The sequence below is a fragment of the Daucus carota genome, chromosome 4, assembly GCF_001625215.2.
Source record: "Daucus carota subsp. sativus chromosome 4, DH1 v3.0, whole genome shotgun sequence".
Lineage (NCBI taxonomy): Eukaryota > Viridiplantae > Streptophyta > Magnoliopsida > Apiales > Apiaceae > Daucus > Daucus carota.
The window spans coordinates 27351185-27376021 of NC_030384.2; the positions used below are offsets into that span (position 1 = coordinate 27351185).

General features: G+C 34.8%; 2 protein-coding genes across 4 annotated transcripts; one reads left to right on the forward strand and one right to left on the reverse strand.

Annotated features, from left to right (window-relative positions):
• The first annotated feature begins 1512 nt into the window (after positions 1–1512).
• On the forward strand, positions 1513–12624 carry LOC108219160 (uncharacterized). Of its 3 annotated transcripts, none has more exons than XM_064091893.1 (11): positions 1513–2229; positions 2590–2976; positions 5499–5564; positions 5744–5883; positions 6556–6682; positions 7600–7751; positions 8785–8920; positions 10202–10286; positions 10371–10639; positions 10788–10878; positions 10933–11446. In XM_064091893.1, exons 1-11 carry the CDS (start codon positions 2125–2127, stop codon positions 10977–10979), a joined length of 1605 nt encoding a protein of 534 aa, XP_063947963.1. In that variant the 5' UTR covers positions 1513–2124; the 3' UTR covers positions 10980–11446. The 3 variants fall into 3 exon arrangements, 2 of the variants coding, with proteins under 2 accessions (XP_063947963.1, XP_017247944.1); XR_001806550.2 differs by adding an exon at positions 11908–12624 and having other exon boundaries at positions 1517–2229; positions 10788–11004; XM_017392455.2 differs by having other exon boundaries at positions 1517–2229; positions 10788–11446.
• A 749-nt stretch (positions 12625–13373) lies between these two features.
• LOC108219161 (uncharacterized) lies at positions 13374–16416 on the reverse strand. The gene is made up of 3 exons (XM_017392456.2): positions 16104–16416; positions 15946–16007; positions 13374–13691 (listed from the first exon to the last, which is right to left on the reverse strand). Exons 1-3 carry the CDS (start codon positions 16345–16347, stop codon positions 13584–13586), a joined length of 414 nt encoding a protein of 137 aa, XP_017247945.1. The 5' UTR covers positions 16348–16416; the 3' UTR covers positions 13374–13583.
• Between the last annotated feature and the right edge of the window lie 8421 nt (positions 16417–24837).

Sequence of the window (24837 nt, forward strand, 5' to 3'; positions counted from 1 at the left end):
GCTTATCTCATCTCTAGCTTCAACATCGACTCCTTCGTACTCAAACGCACTTTCCTCGCTCTCTTACAAGACATTCATCTGTTCACTTTAGCCGCTTAATCGGTCAAACCCCGATTAAGTGGATTTTGACCCGCTTTTGACCCGTTTAATCTCTCAAAACGTTTAAAAACCCGATTCAGCTCTAATCAGATCGTTTTTATCCCGCTTCCGCTTAAGCGGGCGCTTAATCGCCCGCTTAATGCGCTTTTCATAATTTTTTTAATCGTCCCCGTCCTCCGTCTTATTTCTTTTAAAAAAATATTATTTTATAATTTTTTGAATATAAGTATTAAATATTAATTTGATACTAGCCTTTAACTTGTGCGAAGCACGAGCGATAATATAGTTCGTAATTTATCATTTATAATTAAAATTTTAAAATCATTTTATTAGTATTTTAATATTAATGAATTGAATTTTAATTAAATTATATTGATCAACGAATTGTATATATAAAATTATAATTTTATTTTTAACATCATTATAATTTTTTTATAAAATACTATATGATAATACATTATTATGAGTGTTTTTAATATTTGAAACTGTTCAATAAGAGTAGTAATAGACCTCTACGTGCGGTATGTGCGGTAGACTTGTAGTTGAAAGTTGACTACAAATTACACGCTTATTATAGTATAGACTAGCATTTCACATGTACTGCGCACCGAATGGTTATTTTTATAAAATAAAAATAAGTTTGTATATTTACAAATTCAAGTACATATTGTTTTATCATTTATATAATTTTATTACATAATATAAGTATAAATTTTTTAAGAAAATAATATTATTTTTTAAATACTTTGCTCAACACCCTCATATTATATGAAATGAAATAATCATATTTTCTTTTCAATCAAATATTATATAAGGACCGACTATCGTTTAGAGATCATGGAATGCGAATGCAATCCCTGCTCCCGGTTTCGGATCCAAAATCTGAATTATCTCAATTTCATACCGAATCCTGAATTCGCACCGATGTTGATCTAAACTAATTTGTTTTTACAATATGAGATATTGAAAACTAATAAGAGAATAAAAAATGTACATATAAAATTATATTATGGTCAACAATTATGTAATATTTATGTATGAATTTAGTCTATAGTATATATGAGGATTGGGGAGGCAGACTGACAGTTAATAAATAGGGAGGGATCGGGTCGGGTGGATGCATCCCCTGATATTAATTATTATTATTATAATATATAATTTAATTAATTTGTACGCAAAAATTCATTTATATCTGCATGATTAGTCTTCGTTGCCATAGTTTAGAAAATTTGTATGCACTTAACTTATTTACGAAGTAATATAAATTATTAAATTCAATGGAGCATGCCTTAAAAGTATAAATTTGTAACAAAAGTAAATAAGATTTTATGAATTTAAAAAGATAAATATATTTTATTTTTATATCTATTTTAATCACTGACATAATGAAAATTTTGTCTTAGTAATAAAAAATTATATTGATTAACTCATGATTAACTTATATGTGGTTAATATTTTGGATAAAATTTAATAGAAGAAAAGTTGAACGATGAATATTATTAGTGCTAAAATAATTCTTTTTTTCTGATTGGTTAACTGCATAAGGTGATTGAAAGAAAGTTGAAGAAGGATTATAATTGGTTTAAAATTTAGGAATGACTTCTGATTAATCCTAAAATAATTTCTATTTTTTGATTGGTTAACCGCATATAGTGGTAAAAGGAAGGTTGAAGAATTAATATGATTCGTCTAAAAATTAGGAATGACCTCTGATTGGTCCTAAAATAATTCTTCTTTTCTGATTGGTTAACTGCATATTCCTATTTTCTGATTGGTTAAGTGCATATAGTGGTAAAAAGAAAGTTGGAGAATGAATATGATTGGTCTAAAATTTAGAAATCACTTCTGATTGTGCCTAAAACTCTGATTGGTTAACTGCATATCTGGTTAGACTCAGGTATTATAGGATAGGACAGGATATGATTCGTTATTTGATAAAAAAAATAAAATTTATATATTTTTGACTAGAAATAGGTTGTTTTTAGAAAGTAGGACACCGTTTCACCCAAATCAACAACTGTCCCCATGTCGATTCCGTCGCAATCAGACGCCGAGAACGAGGCAGAACAACAGCCCGACTCGCAAAATTCTCTTCCACCTTCTCATCATCCTAATGCACCTCCCGACGAGGTATTTCACCCAACATATACATACAACTTTTTGTATGTATCATATATAGTAGCTTAATGCAAGTACGCAGTTCATGTGCTCGATAAATTGTTAGGGTTTATTGCACTAGAATTCACAAGGACTACTTAAATTTGAAGCCTATTTGTTACATAAATTGCTATTTTTATTTAATACTCTGTCGATAATAAGCACGATTAAATAAGACACTTCGCAATGGTTCCACAATGGTCGTTGTTGTAATATATAGTATAATTTTGAAATTCTCTCGTTGCAGTACTTATTATGCACATGTGAACATGTCAGGGGTTCTTTTTAAGAATATACGTAGTGATATATGTTGGTTTTTTTGTTTTTGTGCAGCTATTTGACGTCTTGACAACGGTTGATCCTAGTTATGTGATATCCTTGATACGGAAACTTTTACCTCCCAGAACTACTAGTAGTGTTGTTACTTGTGAAAATGGGGATAAGACGTGTGATACGGTGGTGTTAGAGGCGGAAGGGGAATGTATGGAAGAAGGTGGATCGTTGAGGCAGGAAAATGAAGTGCAGGACGTGTGTAATGATGAACATGAATCCATGGAAACAGTAAATGCATTTGGTGAGGCAGGTGGTCCAGGTGCAAGTGATGAGAGGTTGTCCGAGCAAGATAAACATGAGGTTGCATTAGTGGGCGAAAAAGCTTGGGAAGAGTATGGATGTATTTTGTGGGACCTTGCTGCGAATAGAACACATGCTGAACTTATGGTAATTCGTTTAGGCTTATTGTTGTTTATTGCTTTACATTTTCACATTATCAATTTCCAACTATCAGTAGGTGTAGTAAGTCCTAGTTGTCAAAGGGGGTACGGAAAGGTGAATAAGTGCTCATTGCTCAAGTATGAGCCTATTAATTAGTCAACAGTGCCATCTCCCAAGTGTCAATATGCAATGTGATCTGTTGTTTTTTTAACTACATAGGTGCCTAGGCAAATATTAGATTTTACCTTCACAAGCATGATAAACACACATTGCTATCAAGCGTTTTGTGCAGTCATAAGGAAACAAATCTATTGATAGTTTTAACATATTATATTGCCCTAATGCTTAAAAAATGTTTAACAAACTGACATTGAATGTTTGTACTGTAACGTTGCACATGATTTCTTAGACACATGCCTATAATACAAGATTTACTTTGTCTGTATTATTTGCAGTCTTAGTGAATTTCTGGTTTCTAAATAGACAGATCAAATGAAAGTGCCGAAGTAGCTCGAGTTATTTGCTAAGAAGTCTTCCTTATATAGCATCAGCATCCTGACACTGAGTTGGAAATAACTGAAATCGTTAGTTTTCATATATTCTGTAGATATACATGTATCTGTAACTAAGTAATTGTATTAACCACTTAGGAATATTCTAGCATATAAATGTGTCAAACCCTAGTTATTTAGTGCATCAGATCTTAGTGGTTCTTACCAGTTCCGATTATAATATGGTTTTCATTTGATCCGAGCCCTATATGTGTGTGCCGTAATAGTTATTTATTAGGCATCTGATATATGGTAGTAGTTAGCTATTAGGCATCTAGATAATTGTCATAATTGGTATAGGATTGTTCTCCAATACTATATGATCTCTATTAGCAGAAGAAATAATGACTAAAATGCCGACTTTTAAAATACCATGCCCCAAAACACCTGCCTTTAAAATTCAGGCTCCATTTACCTACTTAATTAACGTGATACAGAAAAGCATAATAAAAACACAGAGAAAGTATGCCTCAAAAACTGTGTCGTAGGCCTCAAAGACCGTGCCTTCAGTGCTTCGAAAAACTCAGTGGTAACATCTATGTGCTCTCTTTTGACAATACACTTCCCAGATTCATACTCTCGACTATATTCCCAATTCATCTATACCTCTACCCTTACAATTGTCACAAAATCACAACAGCACAATCTCTGGCCAAGATTAAGTACCTACTAGGTCAATGTAGCATGCACGCATAGTTAACTTTTATATACCGTGCACTTCTTATTTTGGGAACAAAGGCTCACTGGATTTGCCTTCCTGTAGAACATGTTTCATGTTTGTGACACACCTTACTGTCAGAAGCGGATACGTTTATATTCTAAAGTTGCAGCAGCGTGTCTTTTTGCCACGTGAGTTTCTGAAGCGTATATCTCTGATACGCTGTGTGTTGCGTTAGCATTTTGGCCAAATGCTCTGCATATAGGTATTTTGATAAAGCTGCTTTCTAATTGAGTTATATAGGGTCCTCATCCTATAAAAATTGTAATCTTCGTTATTTTATAGATTATGACAAATGAATCTTATGAGGAATTGTTGAATATTTCATAGATAGGTTTGTTTGAATAGTTTAGTTGGTAATACGGTACATATAATAGATTGAAAAATCACGAAAAGATATTAGATATTACATTTGGAATGGATGGATAATATTCATTATTATAAAGTGAAATTGCGAAATCAAATTAAGTGTTATAAGTACTTCTCATCATTCAACTTATAAGCTTATTCTACATTTATCACGAATATACTGAAACATTACATTTAAGTAATTATTAACTTGTAAATTACCTGTAAGGCTAGACAAATGGACCTGACAATCTGACAAACACTCAACTAGAATCATCTAGTGTATAGTTTTGGTTTCATTTTCCTCAGTTAGTAGTCTGCAATATTTTAAGATTTCTAAAGCTTATGTTTATAAAATTTCATACTTGATCGGTAAAAATAGTTAAAATAAATAATGTTCTAAGAAAATGCTGAAAAATTTATGCATAGATACTTATGCTATTTTAGATATTATTTCAGACCCCCAATCATGGGTATTTTCCATACCAATAAAATGGGCTACACAAATTTTAAGATTTTCCATACCAACAAAATGGGCTACACAAATCATGGGTATTTTCCATACCAATAAAATGGGCTACACAAATTTTGAGTTGGATAAAGGTATTTAGTCTATGTGTGACAGATTTTCCGATTCTTTGCATAGGTTAGCAATTTATAAGATTAATTCCTAGGTAGATCCAGTTTATCTCATAGACATGGGTACACTAGTACCATGGGCATACAATCATACCTCTCCAGCAAGCATCTTTGATGTATTGAGTCATTTGGTAAACCATCTGTTATGATTGGGACATCTTTTACAGCGTCAGTGATGTGTATATTATAGGAATCTCTTACATATCAATTACTTTCTTCTTTAAGTTATATAATATCTAATATTAGACTGCTTTCTCTTGTTTTCTCTTCAGGTCCAGAACCTAATTCTTGAAGTTCTTCTGGCCAACCTATTGGTTTCCCAATCTGCACGTGTTACTGTAAGTTTATTGTAATTACAGTTATTCGATAATTAATTTTGATAAAGTCTTGTTCATGGTGGGGTGTACTTACTATTTGCTTTCTGTTTACTTCCTGACAAGGAATATAAACCTTATGTACTTATTTTATTTTACTATTTTTGTAATTTTTTCATAGTTTCTGTTTTTCAAAATATCAGGAGATAAGCCTTGGGATTATTGGAAACCTTGCTTGCCATGAAATTCTGCAGAATAATATATCCAAGACAGAGGGATTGATAGAAATAATTGTTGATAAGTTGTTTTTAGATGACATCCCATGCCTATCTGAAGCTTGCAGGTGATTATTATTTTTTTTTTGATATTTTTACTTTTATAATATCACTTTATTTTCACCCTAAAAGTTAAACTATGCATTATGTTTTTTCATCTCAGATGAAGTCTAACTTTAAAGCTATAGGAACTTATAGTTCTACTCCTTCTATGTGCTATGCCTGTAATGTATATACCATTTTACTTGGCATGTTTCTTCACTTTCGTTCCTCAAATCTTCTTTCAGTTTCAATGCTTTCCTTTTCAGCAATAAAGGTCATTCAGTGAACTCATATGCCAATTGGTTTTACAGCTTTATGCAGATCTTTCTTTCATTTTTTCTTTTTGCATATATATTGTATAAATCTTTGAATAGATTAAGACATCAATAATCTAGTTATAGTGTTTAATTAGCACAAAAGTGCACAATCCATGGTCTGAACTTTATGAGAAATGTAGCCTACCCTTTTGTGTCAACTATTTTTTAAGCCTGTCTATTATCAATAAAAAAGTTGTCTTACACTGTTTTGATTTTTGTTTTTCTTATATTTATATCAGTGTTGTACCTGAATTGTGGGATAAATATGTGCTGAAAACTTGTGCTTGATGACAAGATATTTTTTAACCTACTTGACGTATATGTGTAAGACATGCAGTTCAGTAATATTAATATTTCTTAATTTTCTTCTAAATTGTGCAGGTTACTGACTTTGTGTTTACAAGGTATTGAAGGTCTTCCATGGGCTGAGGCAATACAACCTGAAAATGTTATATCCCGCATTTTATGGATTGCAGAAAACTCCTTGAATCCACAGCTTATAGAAAAGGTAGATTTCCTGAATAAACAAGTGCATAATTAGGTAATAGTACTCTGGTTGCTCTACTAAATTGCGCTCACTTGTTAACAGCCTTCTTCATTTGCACTCCTCTCATTGTTTGCTTCACTAGTACTTAATTCACGTTCCCTGTCTAAAATATGTTTTGGGCTATTGTTTATATCAGTCAGTTGTTTAGTTGTTTGCTATTAGTTATCACATCTCTATATTTTTCACTCCATGCTGCCATGACCTTTGTTGCGCAATTTATATCGCTTAGCATCTTGAAATAACAGACAGTCTGTTTTAAGATCTTATAAGTATTTGATATTGCTTCTTTTGGAGGGAATGATATTCTGAATTCATTTTTTTTTTGTTTGTATCCCAATAGAATAAAGGGGATATAATAAAGAAGCGTAAGCATAACTATCTTATTTGTAACCAGGGTTCCTTCATTCATAGGTCTCTTTTAGTCAAGATTCAAGAAATCAAAGGCTTAAAAAAAGTTGATCTAAATAAAGAACAGCCAGGATATCCCTCATTTTGTCAAAAATTAACAAGTCTCTCAAAATTAATTCAACATGCATTTCTAGCCTCTTGCATCCTGGAAAACTTGTAGATCTTTTTTGACCAACGCCATCATGAGTTCACGACACGTCACTCGTAATACCAGAATAAATGATACTCTACCCCTTCTGTAAATTTCCTTCAAATTCAGGCTGCTTCACCTACTACAGCATAACCAGCATCTTCCCAACATCAAAGAGGAGTCACTGATAAGTGTTACTTAGGCAATGCTTATATGAGTAAAGGTTATTTGCATTGTGTTACAATATGTTATAGCAGAACTGGTAGTAGTTATATTTAGTAAAACAACTTATAACCTACAATTTCACTATCAACGTTTGTAATGTACTTTATCTTTGTAGAGTGTAGGTTTATTGTTATCTGTATTAGAATGTCAGACGGAAGTTCAATCTCTTCTGCTACCTGGATTAATGAATTTGGGTCTTCCCAGAATTCTTATGAATTTGTTGGCTTTTGAAATGAGCAAATTAATGGGAGAACGGGTACCTGAAAGGTATTTCTTCTTGTCATGCTCTTTTCTTATCCAAAAAGGTTTTTGGTATGTCTGTATAATAGTGTCATCTTGTCCACCATAATATATCATATCAAGTTATTGACATTGTAAGGGGCAAAACTATTATTTAACAAGCTTTTATAATTTTGGGCCATATTGTTGTCTAACCTGTTGAAGACGCGGTTCTTTTGTACGAAGAAAATAATCCCCTTATTCCTCTTTCTGGCTTGGTGCCATGGTATATGGTCAACCATCTTGGATCACACATGGATGGCTGGTCAACAACTAATTTGTTTGTCACCAACTTAGGGCCCTTTCACCATTCATAGAAGTCTACAAAATACTTATGTATGCATGATCAACTTAATGTCAGTTATCAGTCATGGATTCTTATTTTCCTTCATGTTTTTGTTGATGAGTAATGTTGTCCTCTTTTTTCTTTTTGCTTAGCTTTTCGCAGCAAGATTGTTGTTCAAGGCTTTTAAAATAATGAATAAACCTGTAAAGTGATTTGGCCTTCTAGTTTTGGTCAGCCTACTACTGATTTGAGTTCCTAATTACCTACTTGAAATTTGTGATGATCATGCACTACATATGTATTAGTTAAGAGATCATCACCATGTGAACCACATGAGGACTGATATTTGATAATATATGGACACCTTATAGGATATGAAAGTATTTTGCTGAAATTTTGTCATGGTACATGAAGCTGAGTCTGCACATAGGTCTAGCGTTGATCTTATATTTCTATTTATTTAATTTTGACGTTTTTGGTGATTTAACATTCAGAACATTATATTTCATCTTACATGTGTTTCATCTTCTATGAATAAACTATGTTTGGAAAAAAAATTTCATAGAACTAATATACACACAAATGGTAAATATTGCAATACTGGATCTGACCATTTTATTGTTATATTAGTAAATGAAATGATCTGTTTGTCTTTGAACTTTGTTGTTTATATCTAAAAAGTCTGTCAGTCTTGTGTTAAGGTACTTGATAAATCATTTCTTTAATTATTTCCAGGTATCCTGTTATTGACTTGTTACTACGGACAGCTGAAGCCCTTTCTGTTGCTGATGATTATTCACAAGAACTTTGTTCAAGTAAGGAGCTATTCCGTCTGCTCATTGACTTGATCAAACTTCCTGATAAGATCGAGGTACAGCACTTTGTGCATCTCCTTACATATATATTGCATTCTTGAACTCGTAACTATGTCTGTTTTAGTCAAAAACATTTTTAAAATTTATTAGGTTTCATTTTGTTATTCCTGAAAACTAACTTTATATAGAATAAATGAGATTATGAAGTTTGAAGTCTAACTAAAAAATCCAGCGCTTGAAAGTTTTCAGTAACTATCAAGGTGTTGTAGTGACATACTATAATACATGTTTTTAATTTGCCTTTCTTTAAGATTAATTTAACTATCTTTGAAATGACAGTGTGGTTTTCGCATTTTTTGTTAAAAATATTGTATAATAGTTAAGGAAATGGTAATAACAGCCTTTTGAGCTATGTGTAAGCATTTACTTTTTTAGCTTTTTAGTGTATAAGCCTTTTTTAATCTTTATTTCTAGAATCCAGATGAACACAATCAATCTGATTAGCAGTTTAGCAAGTAATAGCTCATAAGACAAGAGTTTAATATGAATCAAGTATGATACATGATAATTATATTTGTTTTTCTGATATATTATAAAATAATATCTATATCCAAATGATAATTCCATTTAATATGGAGAATTTATAATAGATTAATTATTAAAAGATTCTACTATTAGAAAAGTTAAATATAAAATGAACCCAAAGAATTTGTAAAATGTCTTTATTGAATCAAATTATTATTATTATTATTATTATTATTATTATTATTATTATTATTATTATTTACTTAATAAATCAACAATAAAGTAATTCGTTATAAGTTATTTAGTTATAAATATTTCATTTGAATATTAAATATATTAAAAAACTTATATCTATGATAATATGTAAGGATTGTTAAATGTTTATATCTGTTTATTAGTTAATAATTCTCTTTTACTCTAAGAAAAACATTGATATTGTGATTTTCGTTAAGTTTGACTGTTTTTTATGCTCAGTTAGTTTGTCAGTTTCATATTCAACCTTCAAAAACCACTGTCTGGTACTTTTGATTTTGAATTTTTAGGTTCTTTTGGTATGATTTTTTACGGATTGATTATCTCTTTCTTGGGATGATGCCTGTTCTTACTTTGAGAACACACACACTGCAGAGTTCACGATACCATGCAACTTGTTGCTGAAATTTTTAAATCTTTAGCTTTATGGGCAAGACCTTGCTAATGTGCTAATATTATAATTCTGTCTTCTGTGCCTTTGATGCTCAGTATTTATGTTGTAATTTTATCTTTTCAGCCTCAGGGCTCAGACAGTGTGAAATATATATATTATGTTGCAGGTTGCTAATTGTTGTGTTACTGCTGCTATTTTGATGGCCAATATGCTTACTGATGCAGTGGGCTTAGTCATGGAGATATCACAGGGTAAGTTTATGCCTTCATAACTTGAAAATAATGAGATTGATATACGACATTGCACTAATCATTAATCACCATCTCCACATACAGATTTGCTGTTCTTAGGGTGTTTGCTTGATTTATTTTCCTTTGCTTCGGATGATGCTGAGGCACGAAAAGCAATATGGAGCATTATATCAGTATTGCTGCAGTTTCAAGATGTTGAAGTGACCCCATCAATTCTGCAGCAGCATGTTTCAGTTTTAGTAATTAATTCAGATCTCATCAAAGAGGAACTCTTTGACCATGAGCTTGAGGACTCGAACATAAATCACGAGAGCTTGACTAATCACGCTGTACTAAATCCCAGAACTACCGCAGTATCCTTATTATTATAAAAGATTAAAGATTTATACTGCACATGTGTCCATGTGGCAGGCCAAGTTTAACACTTCAAAGTCTTGGTTATAATTATTTTGAACAACGTTTACTATTATTGCACATGTCTTTCCTTTACATGTGTTACAGCTAAGAAGAATCTGTAATCTTATAAGCCGATGGAGAACGTTGAAGGATCATGGCAACGGAAACGGTATCACAGAAAAAGATTATGATGATAAAGATGTTGACAAATTGCTGGAGTGCTGCTATAGATTTGCCAAGTGAGATGATCAAGATGTTGACAAATTGCTGGAGTGCTGCTATAGATTTGCCAAGTGAGATGATCATATCGTTCTCCAAAACGGTACTTCATATCTAGTATTGCTTCACCCAGTTTACTCTCAGCCTGATCCTAACATTCAAATAACATAAATCATGGATTAGTGAAGCAACACAGACAGTAGCACAAAAAATTGGAAGAAGCACTTCACTTGAATGTCTCAAAGAACCCCACAGAATTTCCCTGGTGCACATTTTGTTAGCTCTTGAAAATTGCAAGTCTCGTATCGTAAAGTAGGCTGATTATGGCATGTACCTATAGATCGTTGTCTTGCTGTTGGCCCTCAGTCCACATGCTAGGTGTAACTTATGTGTGAACTAAATGGAAGTGGTCGGGGTCTAGGTAAAGTGTCTAGTTGACTATGAGTCTAGTCCATTTTTATTTTCTATACTTGTAAAATAAAAAAAACCTTGATTTGTTGATTTTAGTTAGCTTGTTGAAGTTACTATTCGAATTAGTTGTGGAACTATTTTTGTTCATATAATTTATGAGTTGAACTGAATTAAATAATATGTTGGGATAAAGAAGTTGCAATAGAGGATGAAACCTATTTTACAAGCACAAGGTCATTAAGGTCTAAACCATATGCTGCAGAAAAAAAAAGGTTTAAGACCACTTAAGTTGCATGCTGTAGAAAATTACTATTAGAGTGAAATGAAGAAATTCTATCTTGTATCAGCTAGGATACAGTTTTTCATAATTGAAATTGCAGATTAACAGCTCGGAAGTATGAGATTATCATAATCTGCTTGATTTTTGAGCATGCATTTTTGTAATATACTGTGAATTTGTGATAGATAAGCACATGTTCTACCACAACCCACTTCCACTTCCACATGGTCTAGGTTCTCCGTTTGATTTCACCTTTTTCGGACCTTTGTGTCGTTTTGCCCTCACAGATAGAATGCTGCTGCATTGTTTGTGCAGGAGAATGGAGTTTCCTGTTCTTTGCATCTGAAAGAAAAAAAATATGACTTTCACCTCCTCCATTCTAGCTCAATTCAAGTACCCTTCATGAGCAGCACGGCAAAATAATTTATCAGCGTGTTTGATGGTTTTAAAGTGCTGAAGCTTCCTTATAAACATGGTTCCAACCAAATTTTGGAAGGAACTCCTGCGTGTTGCATGTACATAGGTGGTTTCCTTGACAGACATGTTCCATATAAGAGGGTGAATCTTGGAGAATTTAAGATTCCAAAATTTAAATTTGAGTATGAAATTGAAGTATCACAAGCATTACAGAGTCTAGGTCTGGTCTTGCCCTTTGATCTGATGGCTTTGGCCTCAGGAAGATGGTGTATGATCATCCTCTCTGCGTCTCCAGGATGTTCCATAAATCTTTAATTGAAAAACATTACTGAACTCATAGCTACTTCAAGTAGTTGGTATGCGGAAAAACAGAAGATCAGGATTAACTTTGTTGCAGAACACCCATTTTTGTACGTCATTAAAGAAAACAAACCGTAACTGTGCAGTTCATTGGACATGTGCTTAATCCTTCGAAGGCTTGAATTGCTAGTCTTAGTTTTCGAGCTCATAATCCTTAGCTACTCAGATAATCGGGTAAATTTCTGTCTGATATCTATTCCTCACATCCAAGGCATCTTATTATTTTAGAAAGAGATGATTTACTTATTTCTGTTATGTTTTGCTTGATATATTTCCCTTTGCTTCAGATGATTCTGAGGCACGAAAAACAATATGGAGCATTATATCAAATATTATTGCCTCAGTTTTAAGATGTTTAAGCGTCCTCTTCAATTCTGCAGCAGCAGAATGTTTCAGTTTTAGTACATCAGTCAGATTTCCATGAAAGAGAATCTTTGGCCCAGGGCTAGAGGGCTCGAACATAAATCACGAGAGCTTAAATGATCACATTGTGCCGAATCCCAGAATCACAGTAGTATCCTTCATAGCTCACAATCCAGATCATAGGTTCATAACCATTCATTAATCTCATGGCTGTGTTGAGCAACACACTGTAGCACAAAAAATTTAAAGAAAGCACAGAACTTGAATGTCTCAGAGAACCACAAAGAATTTCCCTGGTGCTCGTAATAGGGGAATTCATTTTCATCCCTTCTGAAACCCTCTATATTTACTCGGAAGTTCAAAACTATCCCAATTATGCATATCAATAGATCTCGGGGCCTTTCTAGTTATTCCATAAAGTAGCACAATAGCATCAAACCATTGCACAAGCATGCTTCTTAATTCTTAGACCTTGGTGTACTAATTGCAGAACACTTGGATTCCTTTAGTTAAGAATCGCCGTGTTGCTAAAGTACTATTTTGGATCCTTGCATAAACTTCGCCAAATTTAAACCCGAACAAACAAATGCATCAAGAGCATTGGAGCAAGCGGGTATGGTTCCTTCAACACAAACAGCAACTAACGGAAAAATATTTCCACTACAAGTAATCGAGTAAATGGCACAAAATTGCATACGAAACACCAGCACAGTCTTGCTTTGCTTTGGATTTTACATTTACAACTGGATGACTTTTATCACCGGAGAAGACATCAACTACAAAAAAACTGATTGATCCATCTCAAATCTTAGCTACATCCAAATTTGATCTAGTGCATAAGATAAATTCGATCATTCCTCCATAGGGGGCTGGTAAAAAAGTTTATAAGCCTCCAAGACTTCCAGATACCACATTACCTCTCGGTTTGGAAATGCAGAAAGGTCAACAGCTTTGTGAACCTGAAATGCAAAGAAAAATTGTATGAGTAGACGCGTAGTTGCAAAATCTTACGGAAAGTATCTAAATTATCCTATACACCTAAAGCAAATGAGCATAATATGGACAAGATGTCAATATGTATTGAACCGTCCATTTGGAGTTTCGGTTGTCCAGTTATTGTCCCATTGAGCTGCTCATAATGTCGATTAAAGAGTACTTGGTCAGGGAGTCACACAAAATGGATATCCACCAAGCTTCTAGTTTTCCTCAATTCTTTACATACCCTTTTGTTTCAAATATACAGAGATTATAATGATTGCTATATGGTACAAGGATAAAAGAGTGAAGCAAGTGTATTTTTGAAACAGAGAACCGCTTAGCATGTTCAATTCCTTCTTCCATTAATTTAGCTCACCACTTCAGTAGTAATGCATCACATTTGCATTTCATAAACATCAGTTCAACATCTGTTGAATTATTCCCCTTACAGTTCATACAAGAGGTTTAATAATAAATGTATGTTCTGGGTTCTGCAGATTACATAATGCTGACATCAATACAAAAATGGAAGTGAACATAGAGTTTTGCAATCAAATGAGCCAAAATTCCTAGAAAATTTTATGTTAAATGTTAAGACTATTGTTTACTGCCAAATAATTGTCCAGGAAACTTACAACAGATAACACACCCAACCTAGATGCAGCCTTGTTTAATCACCAAAACTTTCATTGCAGAAGATAATGATTGGCCTTTGAAAAGGGCTTTCAAGGACGGTGGAAAAGGAACATATACGGCTACATACTCGATCCTTGTAATTTGGATAACACGTCATTGATAGACATAGCTGATCACATGCAATTTGATTCATTCAAGAAATTTGTCTAAATTGTAGTTCCGTTCCCTCACAATGCTGATAGAATATCAGGAGCCTCGCCCGAAAGATTCTTATGAATACACAGAAGAACAACCTAAGGCTACATACAACAGATTATAATGTTAAATGACTGGAATTGAAACAACATTGGTTGTCGAGAATCCAAAGCACTTAGGTGCCAACATTTATCCCGTATTTGGTTGGAACAGGATAAGATGAGAATGGCTTCAGATTAACAAATGAAGCTGAGGTCGAAAGGTGAATGAGACACGAGGAATAGGATTTAACCGCGTGGAACAAGGCAAATCATGTATAGGAATATTCTAAGGATGACGTTTCAAAAACGGATTAGGTTACAAGTGAACATCAATATTAAATGTTAATAAAATGGCTTAATTACGCAATGCTGATGCAGGACAGCCCACCCTAATTTCATACCCCATCAATTATATTCACATTTTATTTCATTCTAATCAATTAACACACAAATTAGCTCAATTCCAATCTCCCAAATTTATTTAATTAGCCGAATAGTGCATTATAGTCTTAAGTCTTAACTCTTTAACTATGTTTCAATAGAACTCGATTAATCGAAATGAAATATAACCACAATGTATACCCTAGCTTAGACTGGAATATAGGAAGCTTGAGGAAAACTCTGACATTGATTAAATGAAAATTCAAACATAATTTGATTTAAACAGAGTTTAAACATCTAATTTCTGTTGATCTTAGTTGTTTTCTAGTACTGTACTTTATTAAAAAAATAGATACAGCCTGTATTCGTTCAGATTGGAATATAATTGAAGGTCATCTCCTTTTACTCATCTAAAATCCCTAAACGTCATTTCATCAACCAAATTCAATTAGTCATACTTAGAAATTTGGCATAGACACCCCTATATATTACAATTTCAAGGCTATGTTTGTTTGGGAGGACTATAATGTCTTCACTATTCAAAATATTCCCTCATTTTTACGAATATTAACCCCTTGAAACCATCCCACCGACAATTTATGATCATTTCCAAATTCAGTTTGAGGATTCTTTTATACCACACTCCCACTAGGTATTATAATCACAACAAATATACCTAAAAAAATAATAAAAATGTAGTCCATACCATAACTCTTTCAAGTTTAAACACACAAAAAAAAACAACAACAAATAAGCTACAACGGTCTGAGAATATAACCCGGTAAAACAAACATGACACGAAAAGCTAGCAACTCAAATGCACTATACCAAAAACAAAAAAATAAATATTAGCACTGACCACAATATTTTACTAAAATCAAACAAACAAGATATGATGTACATTTAAATTGATCGAAATTATTAATTTATTACTGTAAAAATAAAACGCTCAATTATGTTGAGACCGATAAAAAAATATTACCTTAAGAAGCGGAATATCACCGTCACGAACCAAAAACACTCCCACAACCATCAAATACATCCCTGTCAACACACATCAAAATAATATATATACACATAAATTGCATTTACAAGCAATAAATAAATTTTTATTCGAAAAATTTAGGAGAATGAACCGACCGGTTTCAAATTTATGATTGCTAATGTCGCCGACCAAGACGAGCTCGATTACGCCGGTGCCGTCGTCGAGAACGTACCGGCCGTCGGCGTCGTCGGAGGGTGAAGTGACCAGAATGCCCTGGAGCCAAGCGCGTTGGAAGAGGATGCCGTTGAGTGACGCGCGCGATTGGGAGTTTGTTTGTATTTGACGCGCGGCTTTCAGTTGAACGCAAGTTAGTTTCAGAGCTGCTAACTTGTAATCCATATTTTTTGACTTTTCTTGCCCTGCTCCCCGCTTTTAACCAAAGGAGAAAAACAATTGGAGAGGAGTTAAAAGTTTTTTAAAAAGATGAAACACAAAGTAATATCAACACTATTTTATTTCATTTATATGTCACTATCATATTCTATACATATATAAAGAAAATTTCTGGTAAAGTTTAATCAATAATTTATTATACTTTAATTATAATATATTTGTTATTCTATTTTAAAATATATTTATTATTTATAAATATTGAATAAATTGAAACGAGTTCAGCACATATACAACTTGAATTTAATATAATAGTAATGATTTTTGTTAAATAAATACATAAATTATTATAACGATATTAGTGATCAATTCTGTTTTATTATAAAGATTGCGTTGCACCATAGTGTATTGACCGAAAAAAATTGTAACAGGGATATATGAATTCAACTAGAGATATTGATCTAAATCAACCCCAGCCATATAATGGTAATGTTAAAATGTTTGTAATACATTTGTTCTTGACATGAGATGAACTTGTAACGTTCAGCAAGTTTATTTTATAAGTGAATAGGATGGATTTTAAGGCAAGCAAGTTGGATTAGTGGGCGAACAAACAGTATTGTCAAGCTACCGAGTACTTAAAAATGAAGCATTTGACTTATGATGAACGAATAAGGATTTATTTGAGTTTGTTAAGTAAAAGTGACACCGAAAAATTTCGAAAAATTACAATACTAGATGTTTCAACAATATTTTCAATTTCAACTCGTACAGTCTCAAGTATATGTGGGCATGCAAATCAATCTTCAGAAAATGGTGAAGTCGATGTAAATCATAGAAGAAGCGAAAATTACGTGCATAAAAGAATCAAAATAGATCGTGAGCTATTTTAAAAATTCCTCTATCTCGATAACAAGTTTGGTATCTTTAGCATGGGCTATAAAGGTTAGTAGATCAACTTTACATCGCAACTATAAAACTGGTCGGATTCGTAGACATGTCAATTTAATGAAACTGTATTTGAAAGACTCCAACAGAAAAATAAGAGTTCAATTTCGTTATTTATAATTATAATTGACAAGAATAGTTTATCACACATTCCTCATTTTCTTATCCGTGTATAACATGATACACATCAACGAGAAATGATTTTACATTAGTAGAAAGGCTAAGAAGTATTATCTTCTACCACCGAGGAATGTGATCCTGAGCGTAGCTGTTTATTGACCAAGGTTATGTTCTTAGTCGTTATTGCACGACCAAGATTTGATTCAAATGGTCAAGAAGTGTACTCTGAAAAGATTGTGATTTTTCCAATTGTTATGAAAGAACCTACCAAAAGAAGTAGTGTAAATAGGTCTGCAGAAACTTTGAAAACTAAGCTAATTAATTTTGTTGAAAAGGACATTGCATGGGAGATTTGTTTTAGTTACCAAAGTACTACCGGCTATATTGGAAAAATGGCTTGTCACTTATGTGAATATTTCGATATGTATACAGCAGGATAACGTCAGAACGCACATTGATCCGAACAATGAGGAGTTTTCATTTTACTGTTTCACAGTGTGGCTTAACATTCAATTAACTTGCCAACCTCCTATCTCTCCATATTTAAATCTCTTGGACCTCAAATTTTTGAATGCGATTCAGATTTTACATTACAAAGAGGCTCCTATAAATGGATACGAGTTGATTAGATCTGTGAAAAAAACATTTCATATGTTTTCAAGCATTAAATCTAATTGTATTTTTTAACTCTACAAAAAGCGTGATTCAAATTATGAAATTCAGAGCCTCTAACGGCTACAAAATATCGTACATAAAAAAAGGTTCTTTAGAGAGGAAAGAAAAACTATCATTCAAATAAAACGTGATGTAGCTTATTGAAGATGTAATCAAGTGGCTAAATTATTCTGAAAATTCTCTATGAGTGTCTTATAGAGTTTTATTTACTTTGTTTATGCTTAATAAATTGTTAGTTTGTGTCAACTGAAAGTAATGTATATAATATTCTTTTAAGAATTTAGTTTGTACAAAAAGTGTTCCCATGCTATTCATACATCCTACTGAAAAGCAAAGCCTGTTTTACATAGTTGTAGACATTGTTTGGCAGCATCCTTCGTTTCTCTACAAAGTACTTCATAACCTAGTGTTCTTTACTATATAATCGTTTATAACATCATGCATCCCATTCATGTTAATTGTATTCAAATATATCCATATCATCAAAATGCATTCCGTTCATGTTAATTGTATTCAAATGAAGCCCATTGTTTGACAAAATAATACATGCATAATGAAAATTGAAAGAAACAACATTCTTACCACCAAAATAAATATAGTATTCATATTCTGACAAAGTTTTACAAGTTAGAGCTAAAAAACTAGAATAAGTATAACACAACTTTCTTCCCCACTACTTAATAGAACTTGAAAATAAATTAAAATAAAAATTTAGATTATTTTCAGCAATGATTCACTCAATGACATTATCCCAAGCATAGACAGCTCATTTAAATCAGTGTCGACGTTGACTCTTTGCTGCAACCAGCATTTTCTTGAGCATGGAAAAATACTGTTTCTTCTACATGGTGAGTAAATCTGCATCCTCCTTTTATCTTATTCAAATCGAAGTCAGCCATCTCTAGAAGTATATATGAAACGAGTTGTACGTGGTGGAAGGTAGAATGCTTTTATATATATAAGTCATATGCTGATTAGTAAATTAAATTTACAAATTTCTAAATTTCTTAATATGAATAATAAGTCGTGTTTTGTGGATCAGTATTAGTCAATATTGGGATAATAAAAATGCATGTATGAATTGTACTGGATTATAAGGGGGACAAATAATACGGGATATTTTTTTATCGAACAAGACTAATATTTTGGTGGAGGGAGTACTATATATAAAAATTATAGAGATTATTTTTTAAAATATACAACTCGAATGAGACATTGATGTTCTATAATTTTAGTCAACCACATGATGTTGGTTATATCTACCAACTTGTGGAGACTTGTAACAAGATTCCACATCATCTATTATCATAATAAAATAATATATTCTATTTATAATAACTTAAATTAATAATAAAAAATCTTATTTGAAACATAACTAATCAATATAACCAATTGATTAGACAGTATTATCGAAGCAAAATATTTTAAAGGTTCACCAAATTTTATATAATGTCATGTTGATTCAATTTAGCTAACTATATTTAACTAAGTCAATATCGTTTTTTTTTTTTGAACAGCGAATGCATAGATATAAGAAAACCACGAAGTGGTACAAAAGAAACCGAGGCACCTACATATGATGCCCATAATATCTCCAGCTTATATCTAGGGAGATCAAAAGATAATAACCTAACCGAAACCAACACCAACTTACAGCCATAAACCTACGTTACCTCAAAAGCTACTAGCATGCCTACAACAACAGCATGACCTAATATGTAAAACTAGTCCTGCATCACCACCCCACCCTCCTCTATGTCAAGGTCATCTTCAAACACAAAGTCATGAATGTCAGCTTCTTGATTCTCCGGGGCCTGAGGAGCAAGTTGGAAGGCTGCACCAGCCAAGAAATTCGCAGCCAGCCCTACCTCCATTGGTCCATGAGGTGCTGCCAGGGCCACTTCAAGCTGCTCCAACTCCTCCTCAACCATTTCAGCTTCAATGAGGTCCTGGTCATGAGGACCAAGACCAATGTCTAAGTCCATAAGCTCTGCTGCTCCACCCAGGGGTTCAGCGAAGAAAAAGAGACGAGTAAAGAGCTCAGCACCCAAGAGAGCCAGGTAAGTTGCCACCCTGTTTCTACGAGGATAAACATAGAGGATAGAGCAGCTCCAGGAGGAATTACTCTTCAGAATCCTGATCTGTTGAACAATGCTCGCAATTTCCGGCGTAGCCGCCGCATTTGGGAACTTGATGGCCCCAAATGCCTCCAGATTATCAGTCTCCACCACCACCTGGCGGGTGGTGTCCAGAAAAGCTCTACGCATCCCACAGAAGATGGCCCATAACTGGTTACCTAGAGGAGACAACCTTCGAACTGAACCCACAATGCTGCTGATAAGATTGCCATTCGATCTGCGCAAGATGGCGGCCAGACCAGTGATGTTACCATTCGGAGTTGCAACATCGAGAGTGACACCATGGCAGTTTACCTTGGTGATCCCGAGAGAGGGCGCCTTCCAGTGGTGATCCATGATGATAGAGAAGAGAGAGATGGTAAGTAAGAAATGAGCAAGGAACATAACAGCAGCACTTGCTCTTTAAATAGAGAAAAATCAAGCAATCCACTGTAGCCAACATCTTGGTATCCCCGAGGTAAAACAAAAAGTCTAATATACGGAGGGTAAGCGGCAGAAGTCTGGGAAACCGTCAAATAAAAGGAGGTAGGCCGCAGAAGGACAACAAAAGATATGTAGAATCCAGCACATGGGCAGAGGAAATCTAAATAAAAGATTTCCGGCGCACAGCAGGAATAGGGAGAGACTGTACTAGTAGATCATCATTGCCTAGGCTTTCCAGCAACCAAATCAACCCGAGAGGCTCCAGACTTTGCTAAATAATCTGCCTCGGAGTTGAGAGCTCTATTTATGTGATGAGCCCAAATCGTATCATATTCCAGCCCAAAAACAGAGAAGTCCATTGGACTATGCTCAATGCCACCGAGCCCAGATTTATATCTCAAAAACTGAGACACAACTATAGAAGAATCCAAACATATTAGGACTTTAGAATTTTGCCAGTGACGTTGAATAACTCTACAAGCAAGCATAAAAGCTTCATATTCTGCAAATAAGCTTGAAGTCGCCTTTGAGGGGCCTGAGAAAACATACAGAATATTTAAATTGCTGTCCAGAAACAACCCCCCCACTCCTGAAGATTTGGGTGAGAACGCTCCATCTGTGAACACCACAACCTCATATTTTTTAAAAGAATGAGCAAGTAGTAAATCTTTTTTGTGCGCCATAAATTGAGCTGAGTTTAGGGCCGGATTCTTGCACCACTGCATAAAAGAATGATGAGGGACAATTCCAGCAAGAACACACCACTCAAAAGCTCTCAGCTTTACCAAGGAAAATCTGTCTTCAGCCTTCGTCCTGCAGTTCCGGAAAGTAGTATCATTCCGCGACAACCAAATTACCCAAATAGATGCTGCAACAGTGATTTCCCATGCAGGTTTAAGAGTAGTATCATGCACACGGTCGAATAGCATCGTCAATGAATGCCATGTACATTCAGCTGGGGCTATCTGTAAGTTCCACCAACAAAATACTCTGCTCCATAATAAAGAGACTAACGGGCAACCCCAAAACAAGTGAGAAACTGTTTCCACATCATTTTTACAAACCTCACATATCCCATCTCCTTTTTTAATCCTCGTTATAAGCAGCCACTTCGTAGGAACAATGTTATGAGCTATTTTCCAGAGCAGGATTTTGATCTTGGGAGCAACTCTCACTGACCAAATCCTTCGCCAAACAATGTTACTCGAACTGGACCCCAACAACACAGAATAGGCATCCTTGACCGTGTATATACCTGGACTAATACTCCACTTTACCTTGTCACCACCAGACTTTACACTAACCGACCTCACAATAGTAAACATATCAGATTCCGCCACACATTCCCAACCACGGAGGGGGCGACGCCACAATCCAGGGGCCCGGGGAGAATCATTAATCTGAGCCCAGCAAATCATCTCTGCAAGAGATATGGAGTGGTTGATACATAACGAGAACAAACGAGGGAACTCTAGCTTAAGGGACCTCTCACCCGTCCATATATCATGCCAAAAAAGGATTAGCTCCCCATTCCCGACCTCCCAACGCCAACAATGATTCCCAAGAAAGTTATCAAACATGTCATTATTTCTCAAACTTAAGATATCTTTAAGCATCGGAGAGACTTTCTTGTTCAAAAGAGAAACCAATGAGTTCTGCACTTGGTATTTGGAACTGACCAACCTATGCCATTTTTTGTTTCGATCTATTTGGAACTTCCACCACCACTTGCCTAAGAAAGCTATATTTTTCTCTTTAATTTTCTGAAGTCCGAGACCACCACTATTTTTAGGCTGGCAGATGGACGTCCAGTTGATAAGGTGCAGAGTACGTTTTTCCTCGGCGGGGTTAGCAAATTCACCCCAGAGAAATTTTCTACGAAATCGTTCAATCGCATTGCAGACACCAGAAGGTACCTTATGTAAGCCAAGCCAGTAAGAGGGGATGCTATCCAGACAGGATTGAAGGAGAGTCACCCTTCCCGAAAAATTTAGGGACGATTGCTTCCAAGACGATAATTTTGATTTAATGGAAAGCAACATAGGGTCCCAAAAGGACTGCACAGAAGGTCTCTTCCCCACCCAGGCTCCTAGATACTTAAACGGGATTGTCCCCGTCGCACACTTCAACAATTCTGCCCAGCTAGTTATTTTGTCGATCTTATTAGAAGGATGGTACACCACACTCTTTGAGAAGTTCACCTTAAGACCCGAGATTATCTGAAACAGTAGAAGCACATACTGAACACCTCGGACCGATTTTTCATTGTTTTGAACTAGGAGGATTGTATCATCCGCATATTGTAGGTGGCTGATGGGCTCCGCCTCATTCGAAAGCTGAATTCCGTCAATAATAGACAACTCCCTGGCTCTAGTCAATAGCCTACTCAGTAGTTCCCCCACCATAATAAACAAGTAAGGAGCCAAAGGATCCCCTTGACGCAGCCCTTTCGCCGGGGAAAATTCACGAGATGCTACTCCGTTTATGAGCACGGACATTCGGGTTGAGCATAAAATGGCCTTAATCCAGGAAACCCATTGGCGCCCAAAACCCATTGCGTCCATGACGTGAAGCAAACAAGTCCAATTGATCGAATCGTAGGCCTTAGCAAAATCGAGCTTAATTATCAATCCATCAGATTTGGACGACTGTAAAGTGTGAATAATCTCATTGATCATGAATATCCCATCACTAATATTACGACCCTTGATGAACGCGGATTGGGACTCCTCAATCAAACAATCCATTCTAAACTTAACTCTATTGGCAAGTACTTTCAGCAGTAGTTTGAATACAGAGTTTATCAGGCTTATTGGTCGATAATCAGAGACATGCTGGGGGGCCTGTGTTTTTGGTATGAGCACAATAAATGAGGAGTTAGCCCCATATGGAACCACCCCTAAATTGTGAAAAGAGTCAAAGAAAGCCTTAATCTTTTTCCAGATGTGAGGCCACAAGTGTTTTATCCAGGCACCATTCAACCCATCCGGTCCTGGCGCTTTGTGCCCTCCCGACTCAGATAAAGCTAACCATATTTCTTCAACTGAAAATTCCTTTTCAATGCTACGACTCGCTTCCTGGGATAATCTTCGGACAAATAATCCCGAGCAATCAAACAGCAGTTCATGATTTTTATCCGAAAAAAATTCTGAAAAATGTTGAACTATTTCAGATTTTATTTTCTCGGGGTCCGAAGAGATTCCCCCCTTAGTCTGAAGATGAGTAATAGAGTTAGAATGTTTTCTAATTCGAATAGCCTGGTGAAAGAAACGTGTATTGGCATCGCCTTCCTTGGCCCATTGGACGCGAGATTTTTGTTTTAGAATTTCAACTTGAAATTTGTAACATGAGCTCAGTTCTTGCTGCACCTTCTTTTTGTCCTGGTTAACATCCAGCTGTGAATCCAGCCGCTTCGTCTCTGCTTCTAACGCCAGGACCCTACTCTGTAAAGCATCTCGCCAATTAATACTCCAATGTTTTAACTCTTTTTTGAAATTTCTGAGCGACGAAAAAACCTCATTATTACAATTATTCTTTTGGGAGAAGACTCGATCCAGAACCGTGATCATATCTGGGTGGGAAATCCATGTATCAAAAGCTTTAAAAGTCTTTGGCCCCCAATCTGCCTTTTCCACATACAGAGAAATAGGGCAATGATCCGAGTTCCTACGATGCCAAGATTTGGCCACCCAAGAATTATCCCCCATCCACAGGTCATTGACAAAAATATGATCAAGTTTACTCTTTCTGTTAAAGGGACCAAACCACGTAAATTCCACTCCGACCGGATTTATTTCAAGCAAATTGTTGTTTCTGAGAAAGGCATTGAAATCAATAATACCTCTAGAGCTGAAATTACAATTGGCTCGATCTTCATTCGCCCGAACACAGTTGAAGTCACCCATCAGGCAAATCGGCTCATTATTAAACCTTACTATTAATTCTGATAATTTCTCCCAACACAACTGCTTATCTTTGATGTCAAGCGGCCCATATACGTTTACCACATTTATAACATCTTGACCTCGAAATTTTGCCCTCAGCCAAATCCAATTTTTAGTCTGGAAACTTTCGGACACATTGAGGAGTGATTTTTCCCATGCAATCATTAGTCCTCCTGATAAACCAATTGCTCGTTCTACCAGGTAACTATATTGCATAGATTCCCAAAACAGCGCGATGAACTCTCTATCTG